Source organism: Maylandia zebra, linkage group LG16, assembly GCF_041146795.1.
Source record: "Maylandia zebra isolate NMK-2024a linkage group LG16, Mzebra_GT3a, whole genome shotgun sequence".
NCBI lineage: Eukaryota > Metazoa > Chordata > Actinopteri > Cichliformes > Cichlidae > Maylandia > Maylandia zebra.
This window is the reverse complement of record NC_135182.1, coordinates 16780010-16797900: the sequence shown is the minus strand read 5'-3', so window position 1 is coordinate 16797900 and position 17891 is coordinate 16780010. Positions and strand designations below refer to the sequence as shown.

Sequence of the window (17891 nt, the reverse complement as noted above, 5' to 3'; positions counted from 1 at the left end):
AGCCCACTTGGATGTAGGAGTGTCCGAGCAGCCTTTAAAGGCATCACACGCTTCCTGTAGTACTGCGCTGGGTTATAGGGCGCCTCATGATCAGGCTAACTTGCGTTCACTTGTCGGCGTTGAAGCGCAGCTCCAGTTTAGGTAAGGACAGCTGAGTGCCACAGAGGGCTGTGCAGCCCGTGATAAAGCTCCGAGAGTGGGTGACTGCAGTCAGACAAACAATGAGAGCATGCCTCAACAGATTCAAGCGCTCGCTTTTTGCTCGATCCCAGTTGCACTGTCGCTTATCGCCGCCTTGGCCTGTTTAAACGAGAAAGGTAAAAGAGACTGACGTTATCTCAAAGTTTTACTTCATTAAAACTTAGCTTTAGACTGTAACGTTAGGTGAGCCGTTAGAGTCGTCCAGTGCTCTCCGTGTTGGCCGAGCAGCTGACAGTTTGGCTCGTTGTTGAGGTGTGGTGGGTCTCTAGGACCCCGCAGAAATGCGTTCGCGGGGCGGGGGACCAGGCGGAGAAAGGTGAAGTTAACCTCAAAGGACTGATCAGAGGTCAGTTTGGACATTTACTCGATGTAGTGTTACCGCTTGAAAACGGCTCTTGTAGCCGATCTTCTGTCGGTTTATCCCAGAGCTACGCATTTTGACGACACGAATGAGATAAACACAGAAGGCTAGGCTTTTAGCTAGCTAACAAATAGTTTGACCTGCACACGTTGTGATGATCTTCAAGTTTAAGACCAAAATTATTACCCCGGCTGGTCCTTCTGAGCTAGCGAAATGGCCGTTTGTCGTTGTTTGGGCTGACGGTGGTCCGCGGCATTGATGCGGCTGAGCGCAGAGACCCAGAGCAAACGGCCGTCATAATCCGCAGTGTCAACATCTCCAATCAACTTATTCCCCGGGGGTGGAGGTTACGCCGGGAGACGGCCTGTTTTGGATCAGCTATGCAAGCGAACACAACGCGGGGCTTCCTCTGGTCGGACGTGGAGACGAGGACGCTGCTGAACATCTGGGGAGAGCAGGACATCCAGGCGGCGCTGGATGGAAACTTCCGAAACAGCTTCGTGTACCGCGACGTCTCCCGGAGGCTGGGAGCCATGGGGTTTGAAAGGACGCCCGAGCAGTGTAGGGTGCGGATCAAGAGCCTCAAGAGGCAGTACTTGTTGGCGAAGGAGGGCAATCTGCGGAATAATGGGCAGTATCACAAGATCTGCAAGTTTTATGACACCATGGAGAGGATTTTGAGTAACCGGCCGAGTCTGGACGCCCAGGAGTTTATAGACAGCGGTGCGGGAGGAGAGGAGGCCGTCGATGGCCCGGAGGAGGATGGGGAAGATGCTCAGGATGCTTACTCTGAGAGCACAGGGGAGTGTCCTTATCCCGCTGAGACTGAAGTCAAGTTGGAATACCCAACTGTTCCCATCCCCATTCCGGTTAAAGTGACAGTGGGGAATAATGGTGAGTCCAACCTTATCCACTATCACTTTTTCGTGGCTTTATCATGTTTCAGTGCCTCGAGTGTGACTCGAGTATGTGTGCTAACATAATGTCACACCCTTCTCCACTTCAGGGACTTGTGCGAAGCCGCCTAACACCAGCCAGTCGGCCAGCTGTTTGTCAGCCAGAGCACCCAAACGGCCCAGGAAGCGACGCGCCAATTTCCCCATGGAGAAGCTGATGGAGCAGTTCCTGGAGCAGAGCGCCCAAGCCGAGGACAACTTCTACCGGATGGAGGAGCAGCGCTTGCAAGCAGAAGACCGGCGCCGGGAAGCTGAGCATGCCCGGGAACTGCAGATGCTTCAGATGCTTGGTCAGATGTTCGCCAGCATCTCCTCCTCCGGCTCAGCATCCGCTCCGTCCAAGACGGCGAATCCTGGCCGCGCTCCGGTCATTTCCAGTACCTCCCCATCGCATACACGTGGCCACTCCGGTCATCCCAAACGCCCTTCGCCCCAGACAGACTCTCTCACACAGCAGAATCCATTTCTGAGCGCAGACCCTCAGGCGTTAGGTATTTAGTTCCGGCGCTACGCGTGAAGCCTTGATGTGGAGAGAAACCTGAAGGCAGATTAGCTGTAACGTGAAAGATCACACTCAGTTATTATTCTTATTTTGGATCGTGTTAGTGTGTTTTTGTTGTCGACCACAGTGGTTTGAAACTAGCTCGTACGCTGAACACTCTCACTTTGTTTATCTCCTCAGTTTTTGAGCGCTTCTACGGTTTGGGCTCCACGTCGCACAGAGGTATGGAGGATGACATCCTGCCACTGGTAAAGAACATAGTCCCTCCGCTGACATCCAAAAAACACAAGGGACAAGATGGACGTATTGGGATCATTGGAGGATGTCAAGAGTATGTTGCATAAAAGATTCCTGCATGATTTAAAAGAAAAAAACAAATTCAGTGGAACATTTGCCCTAATTTCTCTTCATCTCTAATCTCTAAAGCTACACTGGAGCTCCTTACTTTGCTGCCATCTCTGCTTTAAAAGTGGTAGGCAGTAAAGCTTGACTATCAATTTTGTCCATTCATTTTTTAATTTTTTTTTCTAATTGTATATTGTATATACATTTTTTTTCTCATCTCCAGGGGGCTGACTTGTCTCACGTGTTCTGCACCAAAGATGCTGCAGTTGTAATCAAATCATACAGCCCTGAGCTCATAGTCCATCCAGTTCTGTAAGTACAGAGCCAATAATAATCTTTCTGTAGGATTTGAAGTAGCTGGTAGCAGTTGGATCATTGAGAGTGCAATGGTGTGTATTTATTAGCATTATGCACTGGTATTTGGATGCATTCACAAATGTTACACAGTGTGTTATTGCAAGCAAAAACATCAAAGTTTACCCAGGCTTTGTGGCGAGGCATAAGATTTTCAAAATAAATAGTTGCGCACGTCTTCTTTTTTTGTTGTGAGTTGTAATGTTATTTGGAGCCAAATTCTGCATTTCACTATCATCACTCTACTCCGTTGTATTAAACGTTGCGTGTTATAATTAACACGCTGCTTTCTCACAATGATTCTGTAATCACTGTCCTAAATATTTAAATTTCTGACATTTGTCAGATCATGAACAGGTAGTGTCATAATTCTGGGTATTCTGTCAGTGTGACAGTACAAACCTTCACAGCTCACGCTTACTTGTCGTGGCTGGAGCGGCTTGGGAACCTTACAGTAACATTAATGACTGCGTTTCAGTTTGGTGAGCCTGTGCCAGTGTGCTCTTAGAAAGCCATTATTAGCTTGTTATAGCAAAAAAATGTTAAAAGGCTCATTTCTCTACAAGAGGCACTTACAGAAAACATTAACATCGACTGCTTTCTATTTGTGTTTGCTCACTTCAGAGACCCGTTACAGTGTTATCAGTCTTCACTTTGTGTGTGTGTGTGTGTGTTTTCCTTGCAAACTAATTGGAAAATTTGGGATTAATTGTGCATTCCAGCATGTCTGACAATCTGTGTGTATGTGTGTGAATGAAGGGACAGTCCTAACGCAGTGGAAGAAATAGAAAAATGGCTTCCAAGACTACACGGACTTGTGGTGGGACCAGGCTTAGGAAGAGAAGACTTATTATTGAAAACAGCAAAGGCACGTGGAGCACATTCATTCTTCCTTGCGCTTAACACAGTCTCTGCTACTCTGCTAGATACTTCTGCATAAGCATGGCAGACTAGTCTTATTGCTAGCACTTGTTATAGCACAAGTGTTACTGGTGGCTGATAAATTACTACTTCTTTTTTTCCCCCCACCCCAACGGAAGGCTTATTAAAGACAGACCCTGTGCTCTCTCTCTCTCTCTATTTCAGGAGGTCATTGAGAAGTCGAAAGCAAGAGATATCCCCATAGTCATTGATGCAGTAAGTCTTGATAAAATAAAGTCCCAGATGTGGAGCGGAAGGTGTTTCATTTGCTAAGTCATACATAGTGTGTGTGATCATTCTTAACAGGATGGATTATGGCTGGTTACACAGCAACCATCTGTTATCCAAGGGTACCAGAAGGGCATCCTTACGCCTAACTTCATGGAATTCACTCGATTGTATGAGGCATTGGTAAGTTTCTTGGCACATTTCAGTCCCACTCACTAGTTGACAGCAAATAACATGTGATCTTCTATGCTGATGTGTGTCTTTTTACGTTGTCTGTGTGCATTAGCACCATGAGCCCATGGACAGCAGTGATTATCAGCGGAGCGTCATGCAGCTCAGTGTAGCTATGGGCAACCTCACCTTGGTGCTGAAGGGGGAGCAGGATTTCATCACAGATGGCAGCAAAGGTTGGCATCAAACAGAACGTGCTTTAATTTCTTCCGGCTGATCGTTCACTCTGTTTATTCTCAGATGCTTCGGAGCTCCTTTTGTGACGCTGTGTCGTGTGCTGCTGTTTGTAGTGTACTCATGCAATTTAGAAGGCAGCGGGAGACGATGCGGTGGACAGGGGGATCTCCTTTCTGGATCTATGGGAGTGCTGGCACACTGGGCCCATGCTGCTTCCACAGCAGGAATGATCAGAAGGTGAAGGCATGATTTTTGCTTTTTGTGCTATGTTTTTTTTTTTTTTTTTTTTTTTTGCCTGTCCCATTTGGTTCTTTAGCCATCAGAATTGTTGTCTGAAGACCAACAAGGATACCCAATGGATTTACTTTGCCAAATGGATCATCGTGGCATTGCCGTATTGGTCCATTTGGTCGATCTTTGTTTTTATTATTTATTATATTTTATTTTCAGATGTTACAGATGGGACAGACATGCGTGAGGGATAGGAAAAGAAAGAGGAAGGAAAGGAAAAACAGAAGGGGAGAGGGACAGTGAGAAAGGGGGGGGAGAAAAAAAAGTAAAAATCTCCTGGATCACCTGTTGAGAGAAGAATAGAAAACAAGCAAAAAAACAAAAAAAACAAAGCAACATACTAAACACAACACCATCGCATTAATCTAGCTAAGTGTAAACAGCAGTAAATACTAAATATTCAATGTTGTTGTGCAGCACGCAGGACAGTTGTGCTTCGAAGTAGCGGCCAAGAAAGGTGTAATTTAAGTCTACGAGCAGTGAACACCCGTGTGCATACCTGTGTGGATCAGCGTGCTTGTATTCCAAAGGTTTCTCCATGTAACGATCTGCTAGGGAGTGTGGAGGGGCCACAGCCCCGTCCTCCAGGGTATGAAGCAGGTATGGAGGAGATCAAAACTCCAGATATCCAGAGGCCCCCAGAACACAAGAGACCATGGAAGACCAACAGAGGGGCAGCCGCGCCACTGTCCCAGTAAGAGCTGAGGAGAGTCCCAGATGAGGGTTCACTCAGCAGCCGCGGAGCAGAAGCTAGGGGGAGTTGCAGTGACGCGCCCGTGAGCTCCACCGGCAGCCAGCTGTGCCTGAGTGACCGAGCCCCAGGCCGAGAGGCCGGGGGCACCCCACCTCCGAAGTGGACCGAGCGAGCCCCAGGTTCCAGGCCCCGATAAGCGGCCGCCAAGGAGTGAGCTATGTTTGAATGAATGTATAGGCCAAGCTTTTCAGGGCTCAATGGATAAAAAATAGTTTTTTTTAAATATATTTACACACATTACCTACAGAGTGCACTGATTTACATGCTGAGAGTGTATAAAAATTATCACCAAACGTTCTGACCACTTCTCACGATGATTTTTTGGCTTTTCCTATGTAATGAATGCATAAAGTGTGATGTTGCACAGAGAAATGTACGTGTTCACTTTATTTGGATGTATATTCTCTCTTTTGTTTCCCCTTCTTCTTTCCCTTTGCTCCCCTATAGTATGAATCCCTCAGTGGTTGCTGCATTTGGTGCTTGTTCGCTCACCAGGCAGTGCAACAGTCAAGCATTCCAGCGGCACGGCAGGTCCACCACCACGTCAGACATGATCCAGGAGATCAGCTCAGCCTTCAAAAAGCTGTTCGAAAGCTAAAAACAGTCAGCGATGCAAACAGTTGTAAAAAGAGAATAAATTTTACGCTCCTAACGTAACCTTTTTGGGATTGAAAGAAATGTTCTTCTTTAGCTGAATTTTAATGACTGATTTGAACCCGGAATCGAAATTTGGTGCAAAATATACACACTGACATGTTGTTTGTGTTGTGTTTAATGGAAAAGTAACAAAAAGAAAACCACTAGTTGAATAATGAATGCCTTCACCAAGCCCACCAAAGAGACTGAGACATTAGGATGAATGGGCTCACACTAAACCAGAAACCTGTATACGTTTTGAAATAAATTATAAATGTGATTTTGTTTGTTTGTTTGTTTGTTTGTTTCGACAAAGTTCTTAAAAGCCATCATGGAAGTATTACTGGGTGAGTGACTGCAGAAAACGTGACTTTTATAGAGTCAGTGGGGAATATTAACTTGTAAAGTCCATGAAAACCGATACCTGCTGGACAACAAAGTGTTTTGGTTGGTTGCAGCATCGTAAACCTAAAAGCAGAAGAGTGAGGCGTGTGTGATTCGTGTAAAGTATGCGGCGCATGCGCATAGCTGAATTATCCGACAGCTAGCTCCGTTGTTGCGAGTCCACCGTAGTTACACACACACACACACGCACTACCTAGCGTTAGCAACAAGACCCACAGCAGCATCACAGAGTCTGTAAGGTTAACTCGGAGTATTCACAGGTAAGTTTACTCACCCTCCGCTTATATGGCAACTGAATATGTGTGGCGAGGTATCTGCTCTGTATTTCCGTAAGGATTGGAGCTGAATTTCGTTTAGTATTGTTATAAGCTAGTCGGCTAATCCAGCTAACAGACACGCCGAAGCCAACGCGTAAAGACCACTTTAAAGTGCCAAAGCAGTAAAAGACCATTCTGTTTGTCCGCGTTGTGTTAGCTAGAATTGTCCGTAAATGTTCAGTGGGTGCTTAATGTGTTGAAGGTGAAACGTATTCACTTCGGTGACCGTTGTTCAAAGCGTTGTTTGCAGTGTTGGGGAGTAACGGAATACATGTACCGCCGTTACGTATTTAAAATACAAAATATGAGTAACTGTATTCCGTTACAGTTAACGTTTAAAAAGGTGGTATTCAGAATACAGTTACTTTGTTGAAATAAATGGATTACACGGCGGTACTTTCCTGTTTCATATTGTCGCGGGTCAGGACTGTTTGGGTTTTGTTTGACAGCTACGTGCTGTTGTTCCAGGCGGCAGCGTTACGGTTGCCATGGTTACAGGGCGACGCTCTCTCTCTCTCTCTCTGCGATTGTGTGTTTCCTGGGTGAGAGAGAGCGCCTTTTCGTTGTTGTTGTGCTAAGCTAACGGGCAGAATGCTACAAGCATAGCTCTAAAGAATGTAGCATCGTGGGCAGTGTAGTCCGTGCTGCAGGGAGAATGGACTGCCATACACGTTATGTGTCTGTGAGCGCGAGGAGGGAGAATAACGTTTACACCGTAACTTTAAGCTAGCACCATAAAGACGGTAAAACACGTAATAATATCTACAAATGCATCTTAAAGCTGTTATATTAGCACTCTGTGTATTACTAACATAACCACATTAACATTACTGACACTCGCTGCCTTTTAATAGTCATTCTATAAATGCTGTCCGTGTAAATGGTCTTACCTGTAAACACTGCATATCCACCGGATTCCAGCCAGAGTGGATTCTGGAGTCTTCCACGCTCCTGTTAGTGATCCTCCATCTGGATGGATGAGAACAACCTTCTGAACAATCTAGCAGGAGATGGCCCATATCTATGGGACTGATTTGTGCCAATAACGCCCATTGTATGGACTGATAACAGCCGAAGTGGGTGAATAAAGTCACCCAGTAGCTAGCTGTGCCATTACCCAGCATACATCACTCCCTCCATAAATGCAATAAACCATACAAAAGTATCGTTCTACCTGTTTTTCAGGTAGTTGTTTACATTATATAATTTATTGTGTTCAGTATACGTCACTACAATGTGATTTCGGAAATATACGGACAACAGGCTCTTCCGCGGCAATCTCTTCAATCGGAGGACCCTTCACGTCAATTCCCGACGCGAGGGGGGTACCCTGCGCGTCCATAAGTGCAGCAGAGGGAGCCTGACCATGCGTCACACGTTTGACGAGTTGGGAGTGAGAACGTGTTGACCACACCGATAAAATATATTTGCTGTTTTAATAACGTTTAATTTCCACTGTATGAGCTCATCTTGTGTTACATCCTTGAGAGAGAGAGACCTGCGGCTGCCTCCTTCCTTTGGCTCCTTGGGTGTCTTTATCTGAGCATCACTTTTGCTTCCACTATGACGCCCCTGGTAGCAACATTTAACTTTCAAGGCTGTTTACAATCAGAAAAAAAAGTCTCAGTTTTGAGCGTAATCAGCTCTTAGTTATTCTGACCTCACCACAGCGCCATCGACACGACGTCTGTGTGCAGACTCATGACCGTCATGTCACACGTAGTAGAACACATGAGAGAGATGCTGGTTCATCACAGCCATAAATATGTTACAAATGAAGACATTTCACTATGTTCAGATACCGGATTTAGTGCTACATGTGGTATTTTAATAGAAAAGGCTGCGAGACAGTGTTTGGATCCCCGTTTTTTCATGTTGTCTGCAAATCTCAAAAGTGAGTGTTAAACTTTAACCTTACCTGTTCGCTGCAATAAAAATACAGATTTGTTAAAAAGTTATGTTTGTTATAACAGTAAGAATATGCTTACCTAGTTTTGCTATGAACATTTGTAATTGTCATGGTCCTGGGTTGCTGAATCAGTGTTTTGAGTTTATTTTCTAGTTTCTTCTGTTTTTGTATTCGCTCTTAGGGGCTGGGTCTTGTGTTTAGTGTTTCTGTTATCCCTCCCTGTTTCCTTTCCTGGTGTTCTTATTTTGAATGGTAAATGGCCTGGATTTATATAGCGCTTTACTAGTCCCTAAGGACCCCAAAGCGCTTTACATATCCAGTCATCCACCCATTCACACACTGGTGATGGCAAGCTACATTGTAGCCACAGCCACCCTGGGGCGCACTGACAGAGGCGAGGCTGCCGGACACTGGCGCCACCGGGCCCTCTGACCACCACCAGTAGGCAACGGGTGAAGTGTCTTGCCCAAGGACACAACGGCCAAGACTGTCCAAGCCGGGGCTCGAACCAGCAACCTTCCGATTACAAGGCGAACTCCCAACTCTTGAGCCCCAAGATTAAGTTAACTTTCGTTTATGTTTGAAATTATTGGGTTGATTTTTGTTTATATTTTTCAACGAAATAAACGCCAGAACTTAAAAGGCCGTGACACTGGTACTCATTTCTTGTCGTCTCACTGCCCTCGTTCTTTTCGCCTCCGTGCTCCCCTGGTTCATCTTCGCTCACTTCATCTGCACTTGGCTAGTTTTATTCTTCTTCGCTTGCACAGCCAAGACGAACTTCATGGAAAGTCCTTGTGGAGAATGGCTTCATCGAGCCACTGTTGGCCTCATTTGGTATTTCGACTGGTTTAATTTTGCCGAGGTGAAGACGCGGTACAGGACTGCGCCGTTTCACCGGTTTATACTGAGTGATATTTGCATCCTCTGTGCTGTGTGGTGCTGGAAGATGAGCACACATCCTCCTGATTTTGTGAAAGAGCCCGTGTCAGCTTTAATTATTGCTGCCAGAATCTCCTCCAATGATTACATCCCGCGGTTAAAGGATTTTTCTGTTGTTTATTGTTTAGTTTAACTCTTGTTAGCTTGCCACATTCTTGCCTTAGTACTAGCAACTGGGAAGATATGTGCTATTTAGCCAACTTCTGGTCTTACAGCGACCCCTTGTGGACCCTACTAATTATAGTATTACCTGTTTCTGTTTCCAGACAACCATGCTTATAGTCACCTATACTGCATCTGCCACAATTATAAGTGCATATCTGGCTGTATCACGGTTGGATTAATCATGGCAAGCCCTGCTGTAACCAGTTCTTCTGTGAAGCTTCATTAAAGACGGTGAACTAAACTCCTGGACTGCTGCAGTCTTTCTGACCCAAGACTTAGGCCAGACTTGTATACCCAGCACTTCCAGTTCATATATATTCTACACAAATGTTTATCAGTTGAAGAATCAGACTCCTTTTAAACATTATATTTGTACTAAATGTGTATGTAAATATGGTGTCTGTATATTTAATGCCTATATTTGTGACTGTGTTTCTGTTGTAGTTTATTCCTGTATGAATGTTAAATACTTGACTGAAAGTATTCAAAATGTATTTGCATTGCTTTACAGAAAAAGGGAAAAATCGTAGGACTGTGGGGGAAAGAGTGATTACCTCAGTTAAACAACTCGTGTAATTATATTAGGTTCATCTTTAAGGAACTCTGCATGTCTCCAAACAGCTTTGAATGTCTTTGAAATGAGAATAATACAAATAGAAAAAGAAAAAAAGTGGACACATGCAGACAAAGTAAAGAGATGAATATTCAGTAAGCTATAAAGATTCAAAGGTCTCTCAGTTTTTCTCAAATGTGTGTGAGGACTGCTTGTTTGTATTCTTGGATGCACTTAGTAAATCCAACAGCTCAGCTATTTGTTGTTTGTTGTTTTTAAAAGTTGCAGGAAGAACAAACTTCTTAAATAGTAAATGAAACAAAGCACAAATGCAAAGTTGTTGTTTTTTTTCATTTTTATTTTTTTTTATTTTTTTTCTGTTTTTTAACTCAAAATGTCCTGTTGTAACTGGACTTTTTGAGTTAAGAAACAGACCAAATCCCAACAACACTTCCCTCATGGTGCTTTATAATGTAAAGTCAAGACCCTACAATAATGCACAAAGACTCCAATCCCCTAGAGCAAGCACTTTGGCGACAGTGGGAAGGAAAAACTCACTTTTAAAAGAGAGAAACCTCCGGCAGACCCAGGCTCTAGGATGGGGTGGCCATCTGCCTCGGCCAGTTGGTGATGAGGGAAGGAAGTTGGGAGAAGAAGAGTAGTGATTTTTAACCACTCTGGTTTCAAAATTAAATTTAGAAAGCCCAATTGAAATGAATATTCACATGCACGTGTTGGTTCGATTTTAGCGTGCACATGAGAAAGCCCTAAAGATGATGTTTTGGCTCCTCAATTTTGCATGTTTTTTGAAGCTGCTGACGATTGCTTCATCCATTACTGGGTTTCTTGACCACATTAAGAGCATTGGAGAATCCCACCTGTCATGGAGTTCATTGTATATTGTCAGGGCGAGTTCTCCAATGTTCTCCAAGGACATTTTGTACTTTTTTGACAAAATTTTGTCCCAGATCTTCTGGAAAAGCCTCTCTACAATAAACTCGGATGCTACTGGATTCAGTGTCATCGTCTCATTTCCTTCGCTCATGGCGTGCATTACCAGATCTTTGGTCACATTTTTTACAACTTCCTTGTACTCTTGCCTGTCTTTAGAGACACTGAGTACTCTTGGTGGTAATGCCAAGAGGTGTTTGGTGAAGATTGAGATGGTAATATTGTCAAGCTGCTCCCTCAGATTAAAAATCAAAAGGTTTTCTTTGCAGTTGTGTGTGTTGCAAAGATCCTTGAGAATGGCCTTGCCCACATTAAAAATGCTGTCGTGGGATAAATTCAAGTGTTTCTCCTCAACTTCAGGCCAGATTTTCTCAATCAGACGATGGCTGATGCAGTTAGGAGTGAGGCGCTCTGTGAAGATCTTGTATTTGGAGGAGACTTTTTCTTTGGCCAGTAAAACCACCAACTGAATAACCCAGTTGACGCGCACCTTTTTCTGCAGCTTCAGTGTCTTTTCCAAAGCTGAAGCTGAAGCCCGATTGGTCTCATCTTTGAATACAAACTGCACTTCTTCTAACACTTGTTTTTCCTGTTCAGTTTGTCTCTTTGCGTCCTCTACCATTGTCTTCTCCTCTGACAGTGCTGCCTGTGCTTCATTCACTGCTTTTTTGGCCTCTTCACACTCTTTCTTTGCCAGTTTGGCCGTTTCTTCGAGTGCATTTTTCACTTGGTTCAGTTCAGCTTTTTCTGTGGCGTTTGAAACCATCAACTGAACAACTTTGTTGACACACAACTTTGAGGAGGAATCTGGGGTTGCCGTGTCGTTTTTCTCTGTCTTAGCCTCGGCTAATGGCTCTGTCTGCTCGTCCACTTTGTTCTGCATTTCTTTCGTGTCCTTCACCACTTTCTGCTCTTCTGGGACTTTTAAATTTTCTTTCTCCTCGATCTCCAGGTCGCCCAGTGTGCTCTCTGGCAGAGTGCACACTAATTCTGGTTTTGCTTGTTGGTCACTCGTTTTTGACATTTAAGCTACGATGTTACAAAGACATTCAAATATGACTGAGGGTCGCAGAACAAAATCTCATCCAGTGTATCGCTCGTGACTGTAAGAAACGTGCTGGTCCAATGTGGGTTTCACCTGCAATTTATAGACTTGAGTTGACTGTGACGTCACGGCCTGGTTCTCTTGCCTTTCATCTTTGAACCAGGCCCCGCCCACAACAGCGTTCCATATTGGCTCATTGAAAATAGGTAACGCCCACAAAGAACGGGCTGTCAGAGTTTCTGACGTCATGGCCCGACTCTCTCTTTCCTTTAATGTTTGAAAAAGGCCGAAAACCATTTTCACCACTTACGCAAAAGCTCTTCTCTGTGGTAGAAAACCTTTATTTTCCACGCTCTCTTCACTTCCATCCGCCTCTATCACGTCTTTTTGCCCACTCCCAGATTATTGCCTGTGGTCCTGTGGCTTACTCATAATATTTCAAACAAGCGGGCGAACTGATCTATTAATGTTTCCGACACACAGTTTACTTGAAACTGCGCTGATTTTCAACAATGAATAAATGACGTCTTCATTTTCTGTGTTATATATATATAATGAAAAAAGCTGAACTCTCCTCTGTTTAGAAAAGAACGCAATTTTTTTTAAATCAGCCTTAAAACCAACCACACCGATAAAATATATTTGCTGTTTTAATAACGTTTAATTTCCACTGTATGAGCTCATCTTGTGTTACATCCTTGAGAGAGAGACCTGCGGCTGCCTCCTTCCTTTGGCTCCTTGGGTGTCTTTATCTGAGCATCACTTTTGCTTCCACTATGACGCCCCTGGTAGCAACATTTAACTTTCAAGGCTGTTTACAATCAGAAAAAAAAGTCTCAGTTTTGAGCGTAATCAGCTCTTAGTTATTCTGACCTCACCACAGCGCCATCGACACGACGTCTGTGTGCAGACTCATGACCGTCATGTCACACGTAGTAGAACACATGAGAGAGATGCTGGTTCATCACAGCCATAAATATGTTACAAATGAAGACATTTCACTATGTTCAGATACCGGATTTAGTGCTACATGTGGTATTTTAATAGAAAAGGCTGCGAGACAGTGTTTGGATCCCCGTTTTTTCATGTTGTCTGCAAATCTCAAAAGTGAGTGTTAAACTTTAACCTTACCTGTTCGCTGCAATAAAAATACAGATTTGTTAAAAAGTTATGTTTGTTATAACAGTAAGAATATGCTTACCTAGTTTTGCTATGAACATTTGTAATTGTCATGGTCCTGGGTTGCTGAATCAGTGTTTTGAGTTTATTTTCTAGTTTCTTCTGTTTTTGTATTCGCTCTTAGGGGCTGGGTCTTGTGTTTAGTGTTTCTGTTATCCCTCCCTGTTTCCTTTCCTGGTGTTCTTATTTTGAATGGTAAATGGCCTGGATTTATATAGCGCTTTACTAGTCCCTAAGGACCCCAAAGCGCTTTACATATCCAGTCATCCACCCATTCACACACTGGTGATGGCAAGCTACATTGTAGCCACAGCCACCCTGGGGCGCACTGACAGAGGCGAGGCTGCCGGACACTGGCGCCACCGGGCCCTCTGACCACCACCAGTAGGCAACGGGTGAAGTGTCTTGCCCAAGGACACAACGGCCAAGACTGTCCAAGCCGGGGCTCGAACCAGCAACCTTCCGATTACAAGGCGAACTCCCAACTCTTGAGCCCCAAGATTAAGTTAACTTTCGTTTATGTTTGAAATTATTGGGTTGATTTTTGTTTATATTTTTCAACGAAATAAACGCCAGAACTTAAAAGGCCGTGACACTGGTACTCATTTCTTGTCGTCTCACTGCCCTCGTTCTTTTCGCCTCCGTGCTCCCCTGGTTCATCTTCGCTCACTTCATCTGCACTTGGCTAGTTTTATTCTTCTTCGCTTGCACAGCCAAGACGAACTTCATGGAAAGTCCTTGTGGAGAATGGCTTCATCGAGCCACTGTTGGCCTCATTTGGTATTTCGACTGGTTTAATTTTGCCGAGGTGAAGACGCGGTACAGGACTGCGCCGTTTCACCGGTTTATACTGAGTGATATTTGCATCCTCTGTGCTGTGTGGTGCTGGAAGATGAGCACACATCCTCCTGATTTTGTGAAAGAGCCCGTGTCAGCTTTAATTATTGCTGCCAGAATCTCCTCCAATGATTACATCCCGCGGTTAAAGGATTTTTCTGTTGTTTATTGTTTAGTTTAACTCTTGTTAGCTTGCCACATTCTTGCCTTAGTACTAGCAACTGGGAAGATATGTGCTATTTAGCCAACTTCTGGTCTTACAGCGACCCCTTGTGGACCCTACTAATTATAGTATTACCTGTTTCTGTTTCCAGACAACCATGCTTATAGTCACCTATACTGCATCTGCCACAATTATAAGTGCATATCTGGCTGTATCACGGTTGGATTAATCATGGCAAGCCCTGCTGTAACCAGTTCTTCTGTGAAGCTTCATTAAAGACGGTGAACTAAACTCCTGGACTGCTGCAGTCTTTCTGACCCAAGACTTAGGCCAGACTTGTATACCCAGCACTTCCAGTTCATATATATTCTACACAAATGTTTATCAGTTGAAGAATCAGACTCCTTTTAAACATTATATTTGTACTAAATGTGTATGTAAATATGGTGTCTGTATATTTAATGCCTATATTTGTGACTGTGTTTCTGTTGTAGTTTATTCCTGTATGAATGTTAAATACTTGACTGAAAGTATTCAAAATGTATTTGCATTGCTTTACAGAAAAAGGGAAAAATCGTAGGACTGTGGGGGAAAGAGTGATTACCTCAGTTAAACAACTCGTGTAATTATATTAGGTTCATCTTTAAGGAACTCTGCATGTCTCCAAACAGCTTTGAATGTCTTTGAAATGAGAATAATACAAATAGAAAAAGAAAAAAAGTGGACACATGCAGACAAAGTAAAGAGATGAATATTCAGTAAGCTATAAAGATTCAAAGGTCTCTCAGTTTTTCTCAAATGTGTGTGAGGACTGCTTGTTTGTATTCTTGGATGCACTTAGTAAATCCAACAGCTCAGCTATTTGTTGTTTGTTGTTTTTAAAAGTTGCAGGAAGAACAAACTTCTTAAATAGTAAATGAAACAAAGCACAAATGCAAAGTTGTTGTTTTTTTTTCATTTTTATTTTTTTATTTTTTTTCTGTTTTTTAACTCAAAATGTCCTGTTGTAACTGGACTTTTTGAGTTAAGAAACAGACCAAATCCCAACAACACTTCCCTCATGGTGCTTTATAATGTAAAGTCAAGACCCTACAATAATGCACAAAGACTCCAATCCCCTAGAGCAAGCACTTTGGCGACAGTGGGAAGGAAAAACTCACTTTTAAAAGAGAGAAACCTCCGGCAGACCCAGGCTCTAGGATGGGGTGGCCATCTGCCTCGGCCAGTTGGTGATGAGGGAAGGAAGTTGGGAGAAGAAGAGTAGTGATTTTTAACCACTCTGGTTTCAAAATTAAATTTAGAAAGCCCAATTGAAATGAATATTCACATGCACGTGTTGGTTCGATTTTAGCGTGCACATGAGAAAGCCCTAAAGATGATGTTTTGGCTCCTCAATTTTGCATGTTTTTTGAAGCTGCTGACGATTGCTTCATCCATTACTGGGTTTCTTGACCACATTAAGAGCATTGGAGAATCCCACCTGTCATGGAGTTCATTGTATATTGTCAGGGCGAGTTCTCCAATGTTCTCCAAGGACATTTTGTACTTTTTTGACAAAATTTTGTCCCAGATCTTCTGGAAAAGCCTCTCTACAATAAACTCGGATGCTACTGGATTCAGTGTCATCGTCTCATTTCCTTCGCTCATGGCGTGCATTACCAGATCTTTGGTCACATTTTTTACAACTTCCTTGTACTCTTGCCTGTCTTTAGAGACACTGAGTACTCTTGGTGGTAATGCCAAGAGGTGTTTGGTGAAGATTGAGACGGTAATATTGTCAAGCTGCTCCCTCAGATTAAAAATCAAAAGGTTTTCTTTGCAGTTGTGTGTGTTGCAAAGATCCTTGAGAATGGCCTTGCCCACATTAAAAATGCTGTCGTGGGATAAATTCAAGTGTTTCTCCTCAACTTCAGGCCAGATTTTCTCAATCAGACGATGGCTGATGCAGTTAGGAGTGAGGCGCTCTGTGAAGATCTTGTATTTGGAGGAGACTTTTTCTTTGGCCAGTAAAACCACCAACTGAATAACCCAGTTGACGCGCACCTTTTTCTGCAGCTTCAGTGTCTTTTCCAAAGCTGAAGCTGAAGCCCGATTGGTCTCATCTTTGAATACAAACTGCACTTCTTCTAACACTTGTTTTTCCTGTTCAGTTTGTCTCTTTGCGTCCTCTACCATTGTCTTCTCCTCTGACAGTGCTGCCTGTGCTTCATTCACTGCTTTTTTGGCCTCTTCACACTCTTTCTTTGCCAGTTTGGCCGTTTCTTCGAGTGCATTTTTCACTTGGTTCAGTTCAGCTTTTTCTGTGGCGTTTGAAACCATCAACTGAACAACTTTGTTGACACACAACTTTGAGGAGGAATCTGGGGTTGCCGTGTCGTTTTTCTCTGTCTTAGCCTCGGCTAATGGCTCTGTCTGCTCGTCCACTTTGTTCTGCATTTCTTTCGTGTCCTTCACCACTTTCTGCTCTTCTGGGACTTTTAAATTTTCTTTCTCCTCGATCTCCAGGTCGCCCAGTGTGCTCTCTGGCAGAGTGCACACTAATTCTGGTTTTGCTTGTTGGTCACTCGTTTTTGACATTTAAGCTACGATGTTACAAAGACATTCAAATATGACTGAGGGTCGCAGAACAAAATCTCATCCAGTGTATCGCTCGTGACTGTAAGAAACGTGCTGGTCCAATGTGGGTTTCACCTGCAATTTATAGACTTGAGTTGACTGTGACGTCACGGCCTGGTTCTCTTGCCTTTCATCTTTGAACCAGGCCCCGCCCACAACAGCGTTCCATATTGGCTCATTGAAAATAGGTAACGCCCACAAAGAACGGGCTGTCAGAGTTTCTGACGTCATGGCCCGACTCTCTCTTTCCTTTAATGTTTGAAAAAGGCCGAAAACCATTTTCACCACTTACGCAAAAGCTCTTCTCTGTGGTAGAAAACCTTTATTTTCCACGCTCTCTTCACTTCCATCCGCCTCTATCACGTCTTTTTGCCCACTCCCAGATTATTGCCTGTGGTCCTGTGGCTTACTCATAATATTTCAAACAAGCGGGCGAACTGATCTATTAATGTTTCCGACACACAGTTTACTTGAAACTGCGCTGATTTTCAACAATGAATAAATGACGTCTTCATTTTCTGTGTTATATATATATATAATGAAAAAAGCTGAACTCTCCTCTGTTTAGAAAAGAACGCAATTTTTTAAATCAGCCTTAAAACCAACCACACCGATAAAATATATTTGCTGTTTTAATAACGTTTAATTTCCACTGTATGAGCTCATCTTGTGTTACATCCTTGAGAGAGAGACCTGCGGCTGCCTCCTTCCTTTGGCTCCTTGGGTGTCTTTATCTGAGCATCACTTTTGCTTCCACTATGACGCCCCTGGTAGCAACATTTAACTTTCAAGGCTGTTTACAATCAGAAAAAAAAGTCTCAGTTTTGAGCGTAATCAGCTCTTAGTTATTCT

The 17891-nt window shown here is 43.6% G+C and overlaps 2 protein-coding genes across 4 annotated transcripts in view; both read left to right on the top strand.

Moving 5' to 3' along the window:
• The first annotated feature begins 1 nt into the window (after position 1).
• LOC112430068 (ATP-dependent (S)-NAD(P)H-hydrate dehydratase) lies at positions 2–6237 on the top strand. Of its 3 annotated transcripts, XM_024805306.2 has the most exons (11): positions 943–1456; positions 1569–2009; positions 2201–2351; positions 2447–2492; positions 2589–2677; positions 3479–3587; positions 3806–3856; positions 3947–4051; positions 4155–4275; positions 4390–4513; positions 5769–6237. In XM_024805306.2, the coding sequence occupies exons 1-11, from the start codon at positions 943–945 to the stop codon at positions 5917–5919; spliced, it is 1902 nt and encodes a 633-aa protein (XP_024661074.1). In that variant the 3' UTR covers positions 5920–6237. The 3 variants fall into 3 exon arrangements, with proteins under 3 accessions (XP_024661076.1, XP_024661075.1, XP_024661074.1); XM_024805308.2 differs by lacking the exons at positions 943–1456; positions 1569–2009 and adding an exon at positions 2–141; XM_024805307.2 differs by lacking the exons at positions 943–1456; positions 1569–2009 and adding an exon at positions 183–317.
• Positions 6238–6483: 246 nt separating this feature from the next.
• Positions 6484–17891, top strand: part of LOC106676152 (ATP-dependent (S)-NAD(P)H-hydrate dehydratase) — a 31572-nt gene continuing 20164 nt past the window's right edge. Inside the window, exon 1 of the mRNA XM_024805548.2 lies at positions 6484–6622. The gene's annotated coding sequence lies outside the window, so the exon portion shown is untranslated. The remainder of the gene's footprint in view (positions 6623–17891) is intronic.

Excerpts from the sequence above, each read along its gene's own strand:
- LOC112430068 (XM_024805306.2), top strand. The coding sequence starts at position 943 with ATGCAAGCGAACACAACGCGGGGCTTCCTCTGGTCGGACGTGGAGACG. Across the intron at positions 2,493-2,588 it reads CCATCTCTGCTTTAAAAGTG|GGGGCTGACTTGTCTCACGT; the intron begins GTAGGCAGTAAA and ends TCTCATCTCCAG. Across the intron at positions 3,857-3,946 it reads TCCCCATAGTCATTGATGCA|GATGGATTATGGCTGGTTAC; the intron begins GTAAGTCTTGAT and ends CATTCTTAACAG.